Genomic DNA, 16,402 nt, shown 5'->3' on the forward strand with positions numbered 1-16,402 from the left:
TTACTGATAAGAAAAGCTCAACCAATGTGATTTTTTATGATTATTTTTTTTGAATATGACTTTTTATTGATCGACTTAAATCAATCAATGCTCTCTTAACTGAGTTCACTGGTGACTCGATCAAGGTAGAAGAAGAAATAGGACTTCCTATTACTATCGGTCGACCACCTCGACAATCGACTGTGCTACTGAATTTTCTTGTAGTCTGAATTTCTTCCACTTACAATGTTAGCCTGGGATGATCTGGACTGAATGTGCTCTAAGTAATCATCTCAACATATCACTTGCTCGTACGCTTCTCGATGAGAAAAGAAATCGATGAAATGAAGAGAGATCAGCAGCTGGCCCGACAATGTTACTTAACCATAGCTAAAGAAAAAAAGTCGGCTAAAGCTCTTCCCATCGACGACGGACTAGACCAAAGAGAGGAAGAAAGTCGAGAAGAATCCACAAGGTGACTCACTTTGGTGCCCCTTAACGAGGAGGACCCGACCAGAACTGTTCAAATTAGATCTTTCTTAAGTGATGAACTGAGGGAGAAGCTGGTCAACTTTCTGAAGAAGAACACGGATGTCTTCACCTGGTCTGCCTCAAACATGCTAGACATCCTACCTGATTTGATTGTCCATCTATTAAATATCGACGCCAAGCATAAGCCGGTGAGACAAAATAAAAGAAGTTTCGCTTTCAAGCGATAGAAAGCCATCGATGAGGAAGTTGACAAATTGCTAGCAGCCGACTTCATCTATGAGACGATCTATCCAGATTAGCTTGCGAATATTATAATGGTTAAGAAAGCTAATGACAAGTGATGGATATGCATTAACTACACCGATCTTAATGAAGCTTGTCCAAAGGATAGCTTTTCATTGGCCTTAATTGATCAACTGATCAACGCTATATCGGGCCATCAGCTGCTCAGTTTCATAGATGTCTTCTCCTACTACAACCAAATTTGGATGGCGTTGGAGGATGAGAAGAGGATGACATTTATCACCAACAAAGGCTTGTACTGCTACAAAGTCATGTCTTTTAGTCTTAAAAATATTAGGACTACATATCAGAGATTGGTCAACAAAGTCTTCAAGAACCAGATCGATCGCAACTTGGAGGTCTACATCGATGACATACTTGTGAAGAGCAAGGAAGCTGCTTTTCATATCCATGATTTGGTGGATGCTTTCGATGCCCTGAGGAGACATCGGATGGAATTGAATCTAGCTAAGTGCACCTTTGGTGTTATGTCGAAAAAGTTTTTTGATTTTGTGGTGACGAAATGAGGCATCGAGACTAACTCCGAAAAGATCAAGATGGTTCTCGACATGAAGCTACCGACCTCTCGGTGAGATATCCAAAAGCTGGTGAGACGTGTTGCATGTTTGAGCTGGTTCATTACCAAGTCTGTAGAATGGTGCCTCCCCTTTTTCAAAACCCTCAGGCAAATGAAGTTCACTTAGATGGAAGAATGTCAGAAGGCTTTCGATGACTTGAGATGGTACCTGAGTTCTTCTCCACTCCTGACAAAGCCAAATATCGATAATAAATTATTCATATATTTGGCTGTGACTCCTGAAGCCGTAAACTCAGTAATTGTTCGAGAAGAAAATAAAGTACAAAAATTGATCTACTACATGAGTCTGGTGTTGCATGGGGCAAAAGTCAGGTACCTCCAGATTGAAAAGGTGGTCTTCATGATCATCACGATGACTCGATGACAGTGATCTTATTTTCAGACCCACTCAGTGAAGATCTTGACCGACTTCCCCCTGAAGACTACTTCAACGACCAGACATCTCGAGAAGGATGGCCAAGTGGGCGGTCAAACTCAATGAGTTTGATCTCTCTTACATTCTGCGATCCTCGATGAAGGCTCAGATACTTGTTGATTTTATTGTCGAGTGCACTCTGACCGACAATAGTCAAGTCAAGGATCACTCCTGAGGAGAAACTTCAAAGCACGCATGGATTCTACATGTGGATGGAGCCTCAAACGTCTAATGCTGCGACACAAATTTTATTTTGACCAACATTGATGGGGTGGTGATCAAGTATGTCCTTTGATTTGGCTTCAAAGCTTCTAACAATCAAGTTGAATATGAAGCTCTAATAGCTGGACTGAAGATCATCAAAATCTTGATGTAAAACACCTAAGAGTGTTTACCGACTTGTAGCTAATCGTCAGACAATCTCGAGAAGAATATGAGGTCTAAGATCCAATCCTCTACAAATACCTACAGAAACTCAGATTTCTGCAGATAAATTTTGATTACTTCGAGGTCTACCATATTCTCCACTCGAAGAATGCCCGAGTTGATTTTCTACCCTAACTTGCCATATCTGACTGTGGTAAGTTGGAGAGGATCTTCATCGAGCATCTCGAAACTCCAAGTATTGACTTCAAATAGGAAGTTCACCAGGTTCAGATCGATCATGAACCGAGCTGGATCGATCCATTCGTTGAGTTTCTGATCAACGGGATCTTGCCGGTAGATCCTATTGAGGCACACTGAATGAGGAGACTGACGGTCTGGTACGTGATCATCGACGACCAACTCTATCGGAGGTTGGCGTCTTTGCCCCTACTCAAGTGCCTCCAGCCCTTCGAAGTCGACTATGCACTTTGGGAGGTACACGAGAGCACTTGTGGCAACCATTTGGGGGCAAGTCACTGTCCTACAAAATACTATGGCAAGGATAATATTAGCCGATCATACAGAAGGAAGACTACTAACTTTCTATGAAAATCCATCATCTACTACTTTGATCTATCCTGAGTGATCATCACCGACAATGACCGACAATTCGACAATATCAAATTTGAGAAATTTTGTGCAAAGTACCACATCATCTACAGATTTATTTCGGTTGAACACCCATAATCCAATGAAGAAGTCGACATGACCAATAGGATAATTCTACAAGATCTGAAGACAAGAATCAATCAAGCCAAAGGATATTGGGTGATAAACTCTCCAGCATCCTATAGTCTTACCGAACAACTCCTCGAATCCCGACTGGAGAGACTCCCTTCAGAATGACATTCGAGATGAAAGCTACGATCCCGATTGAGATCGGCCTATCTTTGACTCGGATGAAGCACTATAACAAACGGATCAATTCGGACAAGCGACGAACTGACCTGAACTTGCTCGACGAGATCTGGAGATAAGTCCAACTAAGGATAGTTTTCTATCAGCAAAAGGTAGCTCGGTACTACAACTCCCGACTTAAGCCCAAAATCTTTCAAGCTAGAGACCTAGTCCTTAGAAGAGTCGAAGTCTCCAAACCGACCGAGCAAGAAAAATTATCTTTGAATTAGGAAGGGCCCTACAAGGTTTCAACGGTTCTACAACCTGGAGCATATAAGATCGAGAGCCTGGATAGTATGAAAATTTTTTGAACCTAGAATGTTGAGAATCTATGGATGTATTATCAATAAGAACACTTTATAAATATAATTTTTTCTTTCCTACAATTTTATGTTAAACAACTCTCAACTCTTGGAGACTTAACCCTCGACCGAATTAGAGATCACCTCGGTTAGGTCTGAGGTGTGATGACAGGAACCCTTGGTCAAGGACCAAGGCTGCCTCGACAAAATTTGAGGCACAACAAACAGCGATGCTCCTCTACGACGGAACGGCCTACAACAAAAATACTCATCAAGACCCCAAGTCATCTCGATGGTTTTTGAGGTACAATGTGATCAAAACGTCAACAAGATGCTAGGTCACCTCGACAAAATTTAAGGTACAACAGCAGTACCGACGAGACATAAAGTCATCCCGACAAAATTTGAGGAGGAACTCCTAAAATGTTATCAAGAAGCCCCTCTGAAATGAGTCGACCATGACCTCGGCAAGACCAAAGACTATGGGGGGCAGGCGACTCGAGATGTTCGTCCAACTCGGGAAACACCTCCAGATGTCAGCCACTTGGTCATTGGTATTCGACATGATGTTATTTGACTAATATCTATTTAACGGAGCCATAAAGTCCAGCAACTGTCAGCATATCAACTCTGGTCGAAGGATCGTTGGAGTATAAGCTACAGATCGCGGTGCAGATCCAGACAAAATTCGACATTATTCGGCTAATATATGTTTAATAGAGCCATGGAATTCGACAACTGTTAGCGTGCCAGCTCTGACCGAAGAACTGCTAGAGTATAAGCTACAGTTCGCGGTGCAGATCCAGGTGAAAACTGATATTATTCGGCTAATACCCGTTTAATGAAGCCGTGGAGTCCGACAACTGTTAGCGTGCCAGCTATGGCCGAAAAGCTGCTGGAGTATACGCTTCAGTTTGTGGTGCAGATCCAGAAGAAAAAGATTGTAGTTAGTTGGCTTGTCCCTGATTGACCAAGGATCAGTTGATCCGAAGTGAAGTGGAAATACGACCATGCTCCGTCTCAACTCCCATGCTTCAAACTCGATGAGATGCTCCACAAAATGGTGACCCATGTCCTGAAACAATAAGTCCACTATGCACAACTTTCGGAGACAGTCATCAGGAAAAGCTATTCGGATCCATACATCGGTTAACTCCTTTCGTCTGATGAAAACTACGTAATCGGACTTAGGAGTTGGGAGGCAAGTATTGGGGTAGATCCTCGTAATATGACCGACCTCAACCTACAACTCACCTTGGCAAAAGCGGACCTCATCAGAAGATCGTGGCTCCTAGAAAGTTGATCTCGTCAAGAGTCTGACTTCGTCTGAAAATTGAGGTCGGTAAAGGTTCGACCTCAACATCACCTGGACGTGGCGACAGTCCAAGTTGAAGACTACATCGGCTAATGACCGATCTGTTTCTCCGGTGACATCGGTGAGGAACCGACATATTTGCCTATCATGACAACTCTGATCTACAGATCGAATTTTTCAACTGCATACGGCGCCTGATACTTCAGGTCGGTCATTTACCAACCTGACTTATCAATCCTACTTAGCGAGCCCGAGACTGTTGGTACGTGGGTCACTCACCCTGGACCACTTTCAATCTCTTTCATCTTGCTCCGGCTAGTGACCGACCTCGATATCGACATCGATCAAATCACGGGCGATCAAGTGAGACTACTATACGATCATATCGAGTCACATCAAGTTGCATCATCCTGAGGTCATACCTTTAGTGCTCTACTCTGTACCGTGATAGGATACCATAGAGTCATTAATTATACCACATGCATGCGATAAGACCTGCCTCCACGATCGTCGATGCATCAGACAAAAGGCATGCCCGCTGATGAGGTCATTTAAAGTTGCCCTCATGTAGCTCCGTATGATAGGATGTTATCAGAATACATTTCTGTCTTTTCATCTTTCATCCTACTCTCTTTATAAATAGAGGTAAGAAAAGATCCCCAAGAGGTACACACGCTCAAATACTGAGAGCCTGAAATTCTGTCTCACTCGCTCCTCTACTTCTTGAGCTGAAAACTGATTTGAGTGTCGGAGTGTCTTCGCCGGAGCCATCTCCAACGTGGGCTTTCCTTACAGGTCTCTTTGCTATCACCAGACACCGCTAGCCGACTTTTCCATCCGACCCGAGTTGACCTTACCTCCGTTCGTCGCACCGTGAGCCTTCGCTCCTGTTTTCAGCTCTTTCAACTGTGCGCTCTCTCCGGCGAGCGGTTCTTCTCTACTAGTTTTCTACCGTTCTGCATTCAGATGTGATGATCTGACTATCCCATCGGAGATGAGCCGCAACACCAATTTTTCTGAATTACCTCAATCCTCGCATGCCCTGTGGCATGAACTTTTTGTACGCACAAAATAGGCAGTCCTTATCATTAATTAAAATGATTTTCATACACCGTTCGAAATTGCTCGGAAGGAAGACGAATGGATAATCTAGCGCAAGATGTTATTAGTTAGCAAGATTTGCCTAGCTGCGCACAACTCATAAGAGGCGGGGTCATGGATAAACTAGCAAACGTAACTATAGGTTATCTTGGACACTAAATTAGATCTGCACAGGGTAAGCATTTAGTTGCAGAATGTAGAGATACGGCAACAATAACCAGGAGATCAATCTAAATTAACTTGATGTATAGATTTCTTAACAATGGTGGCCTAATCTCCTCCCACATCCCTCATTCTATGGGCCTTTTAACCAATTTTTGGAGGCTAACAAGGCAAGATGTTTGCCTTACAGAACTTACAACTGCATAGCCGTCAACAACTCTTCCTCCCTTATGTCCCGTTAGTTTTAGGCCGACGCCAAAGTTGGGCATGCCCCATTGCACGGAGGCAGCACCTTATCTAGGGAGTCCAGATATCATAAACGACAAGAAGCATGTGCATGTAGCCGCAGGTAAGCTTTTTCTACAGATCAGATTTAGATTACATATCCGATCCAGAATCTATATCTTGGATTCAATCATACAAACTAATCCAATGGATATTCGGTAAATTGATAGTGCATTAATTTTTTTTTTTTTTTTTATAATCTTAAGAAGCAAGTTATAAAAATTGAATTGTGGCATATATACTTAATATTAATTATGTGCCATTTTGGGTTGAATTAGTATTCGTGTGCATGGATCCAAATACTTTTGAATTATCAAGTTGACTAGACAATGTCATTATCAAGTCCTTGGGTCAAAATTGTCGATGAACCGGACCGATCAAGTTGATTTAGATCGGACGCACATTAGAATCTAGTCCACAACCGGACCATGAGAAGATAAGGCGATCCCACCCCTTATTATCCCATGAGTAGAAAGAGAATATAAACTCCAGCCTCTCATCAGCAGAAACCTCCTTATCGATCCAAAGATGGCTACTTTGAACTGCCCATTTCACCCCACAAGCTGCACCAAGTCGCCGAGAACCAACGCCACCTCCATCATCTCGTGTTCAATGCAACCTTCCCAAAACAACATCAAGGTACTCTCCTCCCCCTACTCTGCTTTAAAGACTGGTTCCGAATGACGGAAACTGGAGCAAACACCCTGTCGTACTGAGGACTAAGGTGTTATTGGGTTTTCTCTTCTGTTGTTTATGGGGATTTCAATGTTAAATGGGAGGAGGTGGTGATCAACGGTGCAACCAAAGAGATAGGAAAGGCCGCCATCGTAGCAGTAACAAGAGCCAGGGGAATGGAGGTGGCTGGTGCTATAGATACTAATTTAGTAGGACAAGATGCTGGAAAGGTTCTCTGGTTCCCTTTCTTTTACCTACTTGCTTTCCATTTGAATGTTTAGACTCACTTTCTGAGGATACTTTCCAAGTCTGTTTAGATATGTGACATGGAAGAAGCTTTGGAGATACCTATACTTAATGATCTCACCATGGTTTTGGGTTCCATAGCACAGGTATTAGCTTCACATTATCTCAATTTATTAGTTTTCTTGAATCATGATTTTGTTTGTAACTTATGATAGTTTGTTTTTTTTTTTAACCAGTCAAAAGCAACTGGTGTGATGGTGGAATTCACTGACCCTTCAACCGTCTATGATAATGTTAAACAGGTGAGCTGAAGCCTGGAAATGTTTGAGTCTCTTCAGGAATAATAGACAAAATTGGAACAATAGAGTGGATCAACATGGTCTCTACAGTTGGATGACATGAACAACTTTGAAAATGGCACAAAGAAAACATGAAATATTTAAACTGGTCTAAAACATATCCATGAACTTTAGGATCAGTGATTCAAAGGTCTTAATGAAGACTAATGTGGATAAAATTTCTTTTAGTTATCAGAAGTCTAAATTTTGAAATTGGACTACTAAGTTGTGTTTGTTAAAATAGTCCCCATATTCTATTTCTTCTTGGTTGTTTGTCTTGATGATAAATATATATTCTTGCAGAGATATGCATATTAAGCACAAAAGCATAAAATTAAACAAGGGCAAGGAGGCAACCTAAAGAGTTCATTGAGTTCAACTTGAAAAGATACACGACTAGCTCATCAACTATAAAATGGTGTTATACGCACGTGAATGCATCACCCAAGTAACTCCTAAACCAACTCCAAATTATCAGTCAACATGATCTCTAGAGTTCTTATATTTTGATTAAAAAAAAACAAAAATATCAGAATCTTTCTTGATATCGGACAAACCTCAAGTTTAAGCTCCCAGTAAAGATTTAAAGTCTATAAACTCTTGGTTCTGCAAGAAAACTAAAAACATTTGTTTTTCTAATGACCAAACTTCTTGTTCCCACTCTCAAGCATTCTTAATTGAGGATTACCATTCAAACTAATCCAAACCTCAAAACAAAAAATTGAAGCAGCCTAAAGTCAGCTACTAATAAGCACTTGCATGCTTTGAACAAATATATATCTGCGAAGTCGTGATCCTCATAATGTAGCTTACTCAATTTATCCAAAAACTCGCTTCCTAAACCATTAATCCTCTATGTCACACAGTAAATGAGTTGCATTGCATACTACTATGATAGGAATGTTTTCCTCATTTGTGTTTGATAAGAAAAAAAAGCTTCAGATTTGCAGCCAAGTGAATGATTTTGACGAAGCAGTCATCATAGTCACTGTTAAGAATTCCAGGTCACATCTTCTTCTTCCAGTAACCACCCTATTGAACTTACAGGCAGCAGCTTTTGGCTTGAGGAGTGTTGTCTATGTGCCGAAGATTCAGTTAGATACAGTGACTGCACTGTCTGCCTTCTGTGAGAAAGCCAGCATGGTGAGGCTGTCTGATATGCTGATTTACTTGCATTTTTTCCCAAAAAATTGCCCTCCCAAAGTCATCTGGTTCTTCCGATCAAACTAAAATACATTGTTATAAGCCCTATCTGTACTTCATATCTTCATTAGGGTTGTCTTGTTACCCCCACACTTTCCATTGGCTCTGTGCTCCTCCAACAAGCTGCAATTCAAGCTGCATTCCACTACAACAATGTTGAAATTGTGGAATCAAGGCCGGATCCATTGGTAAGCCAAATTTTATAAAACTGAAGGAGAATATTTAACTACTTGATGCGTCCAACTTCAATTCTTGTAGTAGAATATAAGCAACACAAATGATTTGCCCTTTTTTTCTGATAGAAAAATAACGATTTGCACATCTTTTCTCAAAAAGCATGTGAGCAGCAGCGAATTTTTCATTACCTAACAATATTACAAAATCTGCAGCTCTCTTATGCCTGACCATTATATTAAAAAGTTCATCAGGAATTTTGGTGTCAACTTGTGGGTTCACCTTCCATCCTCTTGATAATGATTTTCTAGACACCCATGCAGCATTGGCCCTAAAATTCTTTCAAAAATGGGACCTTGGCAAGATCTGCATTTATTGTTTGCTTTTACTGTGCAGGAACTCCCATCAACTGATGCAACCCAAATTGCTAACAATCTATCAGATCTTGGTCAGAGGTATAACAGAGAGGATATTTCTACAGACATTCCAGTAAGTATAGAGAACCTCTTGCAGCTTTATCTTCGTACCAAAGAATATGATATCTGATCAGAAGTATAAAGGACTGGAATTTTCTTACTCCTTTATGCCCCTTCAATTATAGCAGAAAACAAGAAAAAATCCAACCTCAGATATATGTTCCTCACTAACCTTAGGAAATGAGTAAGCAGTTGTTACAAGCAAGTTAGTAGCTCTCAACGTTCTGCAATTCCTTTAACCTTTGGACCCGAGTCTGACAGAAATCCTGCAGGCAGCTATCCATACTTGCTTATCTGGAAATAACATCTAAATACAACATGAGGAAGTGAACTTCAGAACTCCCAAGATAAGCGGGTATCCTGAGTCTCTTTGTTGAGTGATAAAAACCCTTCCTCATCTTTCCTTTTTCCTGCTTAAAGTCCCCCAGGAGCCTTGCATCACATAAAATGCCTTACATTCAGAGGACATATTATGACAAAGAAAGCAACCCTTCATGCAACCAGTCATGCAAACAAAAAATAATTAGTTGGAATGAAGACAAGAAGTGATAATAACTCATCAAAAATATATAGCATTAGTACAATAGATGTATCTTTCTTCGTTACAAAGTAGTGATATGCCACATCACACATTCATACCAACTGAAATAAAGAGGTTCCATGTCTTTCCTGGACTCATTTTTACAATATTTGACAAGTGCTTGTGGCTTGACAAATTAAATTACCATTGCGTTTGCCAAGGCAAGGGGTCAGGTAGTAGGTGAAGATGGAGTCCGTGTACATAGTTTGGTCCTTCCAGGTCTTCCTTCTAGTACAACAGTCCACTTCTCAGGTCCAGGAGAGGTATATTTCTATTACTTATAGAATATTTACCTCTTGATACACTAAAGCAATCTAAGGCAAATAATACTCCCAGGTTTACTCCCTGCGACATGATATAACAAATGTTCAGTGCCTTATGCCAGGCCTAATCTTGGCCATTCGAAAGGTGGTGCGCCTGAAGGTAACTGGCATTTCAAGTTCTGCTTAATTTGCATGAGAGTAGGCATTTCAAACCTCTAACTGGAAACTTTCTATGCAGAACCTGATCTATGGCTTGGAGAAATTCTTGTAGCAACTGATTTTGCTTTCAAATCTGAGGGAAGATCAAGGAATTTCTGCCTGTTCATGGCCCTGTCAGATGGAGTGGAAACTGATTTATCCACTGGCCAAGGCACCAGGCAAACTCAGAAAAAAAAATAACTTCAAATTCCACGCAATGATCTATGCATAGCAACCTCCAAAATATTTTTGAATGATGATACCGTCACTCGTAATTATAAAATGATCCAGTTCTTACAAGTCAAAATGACAAAACTTTCACATAGTTGGACCCGAGTTTCTTTGAAGAAATTACCTTTTCTAAGGGAAGAATTACAGATTTATAAGACAAGCTAGTTATGATAGCCAGTATGCCATGACTGGGTTATTAAAGTGGTGTTTGCATGTCCTGATTTCATTCGCTTAATGAAGTCAACGGGTGGGTCCCTGAGGCTCCCCATCTTCGACAAAAAGAAAAAGGCAGTGTAAGAAAATTTCAGTCACTATTAAATATATTCCATCGGTTGGATATTACTGTATTCAGGCACATCCCATCTATAGAAGGCTGAGCTCAAAACATCGTCGATACCATTTCCAAGTTCCCCGAATAACAATGCTTTAAATAATCAAAGACTATCAAGTATAAGCTCAAACATTGTTTAAATTACTTTTAACCATCATCTAGGAGATAACTGCACAATTGGTGGTTTATTATATTTCCTTAAATGATAGTGTGTGCATGCTGGCTCATCCATCCCATAAGAAGGGAAAAAGAAAGGAGACTAAAAGGAATTGAACAACGATTTTCCTGCTCACTAAATATGTGTCCTGCAAATGAAGAGCAATTACTGAAGAACCGTTCAGCTAATTGAAAAGGTAAACTTTTTGAATATGCTGACTGAATTTGAATCCTCAAATATGAAGAGAAAGAACAGAAAAATAACGAAAGGTGGAAGAATCAGAGCTACTGCCGCCGGTGGAAAAGAAGAAAAGAGGTAAGGAAAAGGAGAAAATAACAAAGAAAAGAAGGTAAGAGGAAAAACAAAAGTAGAAATGGAGAAAAGAAAAAATATGATAAAAAATTAAAGGAAAGGAGAAGGGCGGCAAAAAGAAGAGGAAGAAAGGTGAATAGAAAGGGAGAAGAGTCAGAAGAAATAAAGGGAATAAGAAAATAAGCAGAAAACATGAATATTAATTTAAGTCCAGCTCATTCCTTTTTCATTTTATGATTATAAATTCTTCACACAACCGATGCAAGACCCTATCACATCCAATGCATGCCTAAACTTCTTCAAAGATACAGGTAATTAATTGTGAGAGGTTCTGGTCACCTAAAAGGTGAGGCAAGTTCACCAATTAAAACTCAAGCTAACTTCAACTTCTGAAGAGGACTATGACTATCTTACAAGCACATAGAAAATTCTAATTAACGTAAGAGCATCTTCTTAAAGTTCTGCCGTTACCGAATGTACTAATTGAACGAATCCAAGTCTCAAATGCTTGAGAGATTAACAATAGCTATGCAACAAAAAATAAATTTTTTTATATAAATATAGATTTCCTTTAGTTCAGCACATACAAAGATCCAAAAGTTCATGATTTTCTTTTCATAATTAGACTTTAAGAAAAAATTATATCAACCCTTTTGAAGAACAGAATTATCTCAAATGGAAAACTGATTACTTGCAGCTCTTACTGAGAAGTTTCAATGCCTTGGAAATTTCTAGATGCATTGACACCTTGAAATTTATTTGCAATTGCCCTAATCCAAGCTCTATCTTTGTCACCATATGCATAATCTGCACTAGACGCCAACAAGACAAACCCTTCACTCTTTTTTGTATCATTAATGGTTGGAGTGGAAGTGCTGAGCACTGGTTGTACTAGGAGAGAAAGAGTCCCCTTTGGTAGGATCCTCCCAAGCTGAGAATCTGTAGCTTGCAAAATAAGAGACTAGATTATGAGAAAAATACATTGTAAGTATTGAAAACGAGAAGAAGTCAATGGTCAATGAATACAATAGCATATGCAGCTAGAGTCATCCGACACATGTATAATAATAAATTCAGATAACAGAGAGCGACCAGCAAAAGGCCTTTTTTCCTTTTTTTAACCAAATCTTTGTGGATTTTACCAGAAAAGCGACAAACAAGCATATCTAACAATGTTATTTAGTTACCTACAGATTTTCCCTCACAAGCTGACTTCATTGATAAAGTTCACAATTCTTGTTTTATTGTAAGGCTTACCATCCAAAAGAGGGCTTATGTTTTATTCAGCAGCAAGCAGGATCAAAAAACAAAGGACCACATACCCAACAACTAGATTGCATCCAGCTTGGAAGATAAAAGGTTCTGGATATTTGTAAGGACAGTCAGGGGCAACTACATTGTACAATCATGTACAGACATTAGAGTTATTTTGACTTCCAAATTATCTGTCTTTACCACTAGTTAACACATGTTGAGAACTACGTAGACCAACCAAAATGAGCATATTGTTTCAGCCATACATCGCAGTCAAATTAAGGATGAGTCTGGTTATCCTTCTTCACATGCATGAGTACGTGCAAGTATGCATGCATGCATATGTTTGCAGCCACCAATAGAGCACGCACATGCACATGCACATGCATGCATGCATGCAAACACACACAATTACAAGTTCACATAGAGTAAGGGTTGCAATACACAAAGCTTATTTGAAAGGTTTGGACACATCTCAGAAATGACCCATACAGCCCTACTCTTTATCTATGGTGTTCTACTCCTTCCAGAAAGGAAAGCAAGCAAACAATTTACCTGAATCTGGCTTTTGAGGGAAGTATAATGTGTCTTCCAGGTCATGAAACCCAGTTTGCTGAATCTGACTTTTGAACCATTCAACTATGTGAGCTTTTGAAACATCTTCAGTCATGTTCCAGCAGCCACGTACGCATAAAACATCCCCAACTGCTATAAGCTGGTGAAAAAACGAATCAGAAAAACAGGAGTTTTCTGTCAGTGATAAATTACGCCATAGTTTAGCCTTCGTTTTATAACAATCAATTTCATGCAGGATAAGTTGTACATTATGTCAGAACTCGTGAATTCTGATGATAATAAGGGTTAAGAGGTAAGCCTATGAATTTTGTTTTCAGGTCAATTAATATTCAAAACCTGACCAGGATTCTTCCTAAAAATGGGATGTCTCAGCTGCTGACTTGCCAAATAAGGTATTGTTGGTAAGGATGCATCTAGCATAGGCTGTCTTGGGTTACTGCCCGACCCAAAACCAACTGACCAACAAACTTTGTGTGCCCTGATTGGACAAGAATCCAACCATTTAAAGTCAAATCCAACCCAATTACAGAACTCTCAACACAAAAATAATCTGATTTATAGGCTGGTTTGTATCAAAGTAGAATTTACATAGCTAATGCGTGGCCATAACTCATGCCAGGTTTAGTTTGCATTTGGTTGGGAACTTTGTTATAATATTATGGGCTAGATTTGTGTTGCAGCAGTCTAAAGCCCTTTTTTTTTTTACTAATTTGCATTGCATTGAAGGACGAAATGCCTGGTCATTTAAACCAAAATGAAACTTTTAGGATGACAATTTTTCTAGATATAAGTCATAGACATATTGGCCCAACTTATACCAGTAAAGATGGTTCAGGCTTGGCTTACCATAGATTGTATCAAAATAAATTTTTTCCTTAAAATCCTTTCAAGTTTTACCCTAACAATTCCTTTCAGAGTCTGGATGGATACCACTGACATTGTGTTCGTATTGCGCAGAAGAACATATGATGCCCAAGCCAAATCTTCCTTCTGAGAAACTGAGGCATTTTCAGACATGACAAATATTTGCTTAGTTCCTTCTGGTAGTGATGAGCGATCCACTGGTGTTGCACCCTGCACAAGTTTCCACATGGGGAAATTAAGATTATTGTCATTCTGTTTTAGCCAAAATATGATTATGGCAACAATAATCAACTATTCTATTGAAAACGTTTACTCTATACAGAAACAATTATGAATTGATTATCAGTCTGTATCGAAAAAAGTACAACATAAGCTTGCTCTACTATTGCAGAGGTTTGCACATATACATTGAAAACCATGGTTATATACTGCAATGCAGAACCAATATCCATTTCGAGGCATATTTGCCTGTATTTCAGAAGAAACATATAGCATACTCAATCTTATACTGTTAAAATAGTTGAGTTATGATTGTAGCAAAATCATATCTCATAATTTTTCAAGAAAAATGTACCCTAAGTATGGCTCAGATATTCTAAGCCAAAATGTAACTTAAGAAAACATGTTGGCAACTCCAACTCTTTTTCTCCCAAGGTAATTTTATAACTAACAAAAATAAATGAAAATATGGATGATCCGATAGCAATCCATTCCCACATTTCCAATTACTTTAATCAATCTTCCACAGAACACATGACCATAACAACAGGAATTCAAGGACATGTCTAAAGCATCTCGGTCATGCATACAAATGCATCTGTCCTTTTATCAGAACCAACCAACTCCACCACATCCTACTGTAACTGGCAAGCATTGACACATTTGCTTCATCTCTTATTCCTGAAAGAAATCTAACTTCCCTTGATATCAACCTTTCTTAAGCATTAAGACCAAAAAAAAAAATGATGATGCTAGGTTTCGCAAGCCTTTTCTAAGAAAGAGTGGTAATTGTTTCCAATCTATAACTAATATATAATCGACCTCCATAGAAAAGAAAGGACAATGAACAAGTGCATATCCATCAGTAACCCTTGGCAGTGAATATGGCAACAAACGACCTCAATTCCACTCACGCATATGATCATCCACCATGTAGTCATTTATAAGCGCGCATTTTCCTTCAGGGACCGAAGCCCAAATTCAGTCACAGCCAGACTAGCAAAAAGCAATCTATTCAAGCCAATGGGATAATGAAAGAAACACTGAAAAGGTTGCAAGCTTCCTACCTTTAGAAACCTCCCGAGATATGGGAGAGCGGTGGAGAAGGCAGCCAAGCAAATACCCAGAGCCTCGGATCTCTGGAAACAGAACCCAAAAAAAAGAAAAAAGAAAAAAGTTGGTGTATATATTAATGACAAGGAGGAAAGTTGACGGGTAGTACGTACGAGCTGAGCCGGAGTGACAACTGAGGAGGAGGAGGAGAAGAAGTGGTTGAGAAGGATGAGGGAGCCAAAGCCCAGTCCAATGTATCTGGGCAGGTAGGACTCGTCCAAACCCGGTATCCCTGTGAGCATAAGACCCCACGAACTCGTAATTTTGAGAGAAAGAAAGTGGGAAACAGGAGAGGGGGTTTGGAGGGCTTGCCGAGAGTGAAGCGAAGAACGGAGAGGTTGAGCTGCTGCTCTTGAGAGTTGCGGTCTTGGGCCCTGACGTCGACGAATCGGCGGGGGTTTTGGGTTCTTCTGCCGCTACTTCTGGGGAGGAGGGAATTGGTACTGTTGCGCCTGGAACGGAGAAGAGGCGTTGAGCAGCTGGGTATCGTACCGCATCCTCTCTCCATCTCCCGGACACTCTCCTCCGCCTCCCTCTCACACGGGGAAGTTAATGGTTGGACCAGGTTCACCGGCTCAGCGGTGGACCAACCCAACTGCTATGTGGTACGCCCCTGCTTTCGCATCAACCAATAATAAGTCAGTACATTATTTATTATTAAAAAAATACACTATTACCGAAGCTCGATTGAAAATTTTAAACCAAAAAGAATTTTACTGTTGATCAGTTGATAATTTTTATTTTTTTAAAAAAATTATTTTTTTAGATGATATACTGATCTATTATTGATAGGTAGAAGATACGTATGATAGAATTATTTTAATCAATAATTTTTTCTATATTACATCTCTCTATCTAAAAATTTATTTTCTACAATGCATGTATTAGTATATTATAACCGTTCAATCAGGTAATGATGCATCAAAATGAGTATTTAA

The 16,402-nt window shown here is 39.7% G+C and overlaps 2 protein-coding genes across 5 annotated transcripts; one reads left to right on the top strand and one right to left on the bottom strand.

Moving 5' to 3' along the window:
- Positions 1-6,737: 6,737 nt before the first annotated feature.
- Positions 6,738-10,811, top strand: LOC105054140 (dihydrodipicolinate reductase-like protein CRR1, chloroplastic). Of its 2 annotated transcripts, none has more exons than XM_010935580.3 (10): positions 6,738-6,893; positions 7,037-7,159; positions 7,247-7,321; positions 7,412-7,477; positions 8,561-8,656; positions 8,788-8,904; positions 9,287-9,379; positions 10,108-10,209; positions 10,283-10,369; positions 10,448-10,811. In XM_010935580.3, exons 1-10 carry the CDS (start codon positions 6,783-6,785, stop codon positions 10,478-10,480), a joined length of 903 nt encoding a protein of 300 aa, XP_010933882.1. In that variant the 5' UTR covers positions 6,738-6,782; the 3' UTR covers positions 10,481-10,811. The 2 variants fall into 2 exon arrangements, with proteins under 2 accessions (XP_010933882.1, XP_019709129.1); XM_019853570.3 differs by having other exon boundaries at positions 6,746-6,893; positions 7,034-7,159.
- Positions 8,274-16,056, bottom strand: LOC105054141 (protein COFACTOR ASSEMBLY OF COMPLEX C SUBUNIT B CCB2, chloroplastic). 3 transcript variants are annotated; one of them, XM_073245739.1, is made up of 7 exons: positions 15,777-16,056; positions 15,578-15,696; positions 15,419-15,490; positions 14,115-14,342; positions 13,248-13,407; positions 12,143-12,377; positions 8,274-9,856 (listed from the first exon to the last, which is right to left on the bottom strand). In XM_073245739.1, exons 1-7 carry the CDS (start codon positions 15,970-15,972, stop codon positions 9,805-9,807), a joined length of 1,062 nt encoding a protein of 353 aa, XP_073101840.1. In that variant the 5' UTR covers positions 15,973-16,056; the 3' UTR covers positions 8,274-9,804. The 3 variants fall into 3 exon arrangements, with proteins under 3 accessions (XP_073101840.1, XP_073101842.1, XP_073101841.1); XM_073245741.1 differs by having other exon boundaries at positions 14,202-14,342; positions 15,777-16,055; XM_073245740.1 differs by having other exon boundaries at positions 14,199-14,342; positions 15,777-16,053.
- Positions 16,057-16,402: the final 346 nt, after the last annotated feature.

The sequence above is a fragment of the Elaeis guineensis genome, chromosome 11, assembly GCF_000442705.2.
Source record: "Elaeis guineensis isolate ETL-2024a chromosome 11, EG11, whole genome shotgun sequence".
Taxonomy (NCBI): Eukaryota; Viridiplantae; Streptophyta; class Magnoliopsida; order Arecales; family Arecaceae; genus Elaeis; species Elaeis guineensis.

Coding starts and splice junctions, on each gene's coding strand:
- LOC105054141 (XM_073245739.1), bottom strand. CDS start 15,972: ATGGAGAGAGGATGCGGTACGATACCCAGCTGCTCAACGCCTCTTCTC. Junction 13,408..14,114: donor TTATTTTGATACAATCTATG/GTAAGCCAAGCC, acceptor TTTTTTCACCAG/CTTATAGCAGTTGGGGATGT. Junction 12,378..13,247: donor CCCTCAAAAGCCAGATTCAG/GTAAATTGTTTG, acceptor TGCAAGCTACAG/ATTCTCAGCTTGGGAGGATC.
- LOC105054140 (XM_019853570.3), top strand. CDS start 6,783: ATGGCTACTTTGAACTGCCCATTTCACCCCACAAGCTGCACCAAGTCG. Junction 6,894..7,033: donor CTTCCCAAAACAACATCAAG/GTACTCTCCTCC, acceptor GTTAAATGGGAG/GAGGTGGTGATCAACGGTGC. Junction 10,210..10,282: donor ACTTCTCAGGTCCAGGAGAG/GTATATTTCTAT, acceptor TAATACTCCCAG/GTTTACTCCCTGCGACATGA.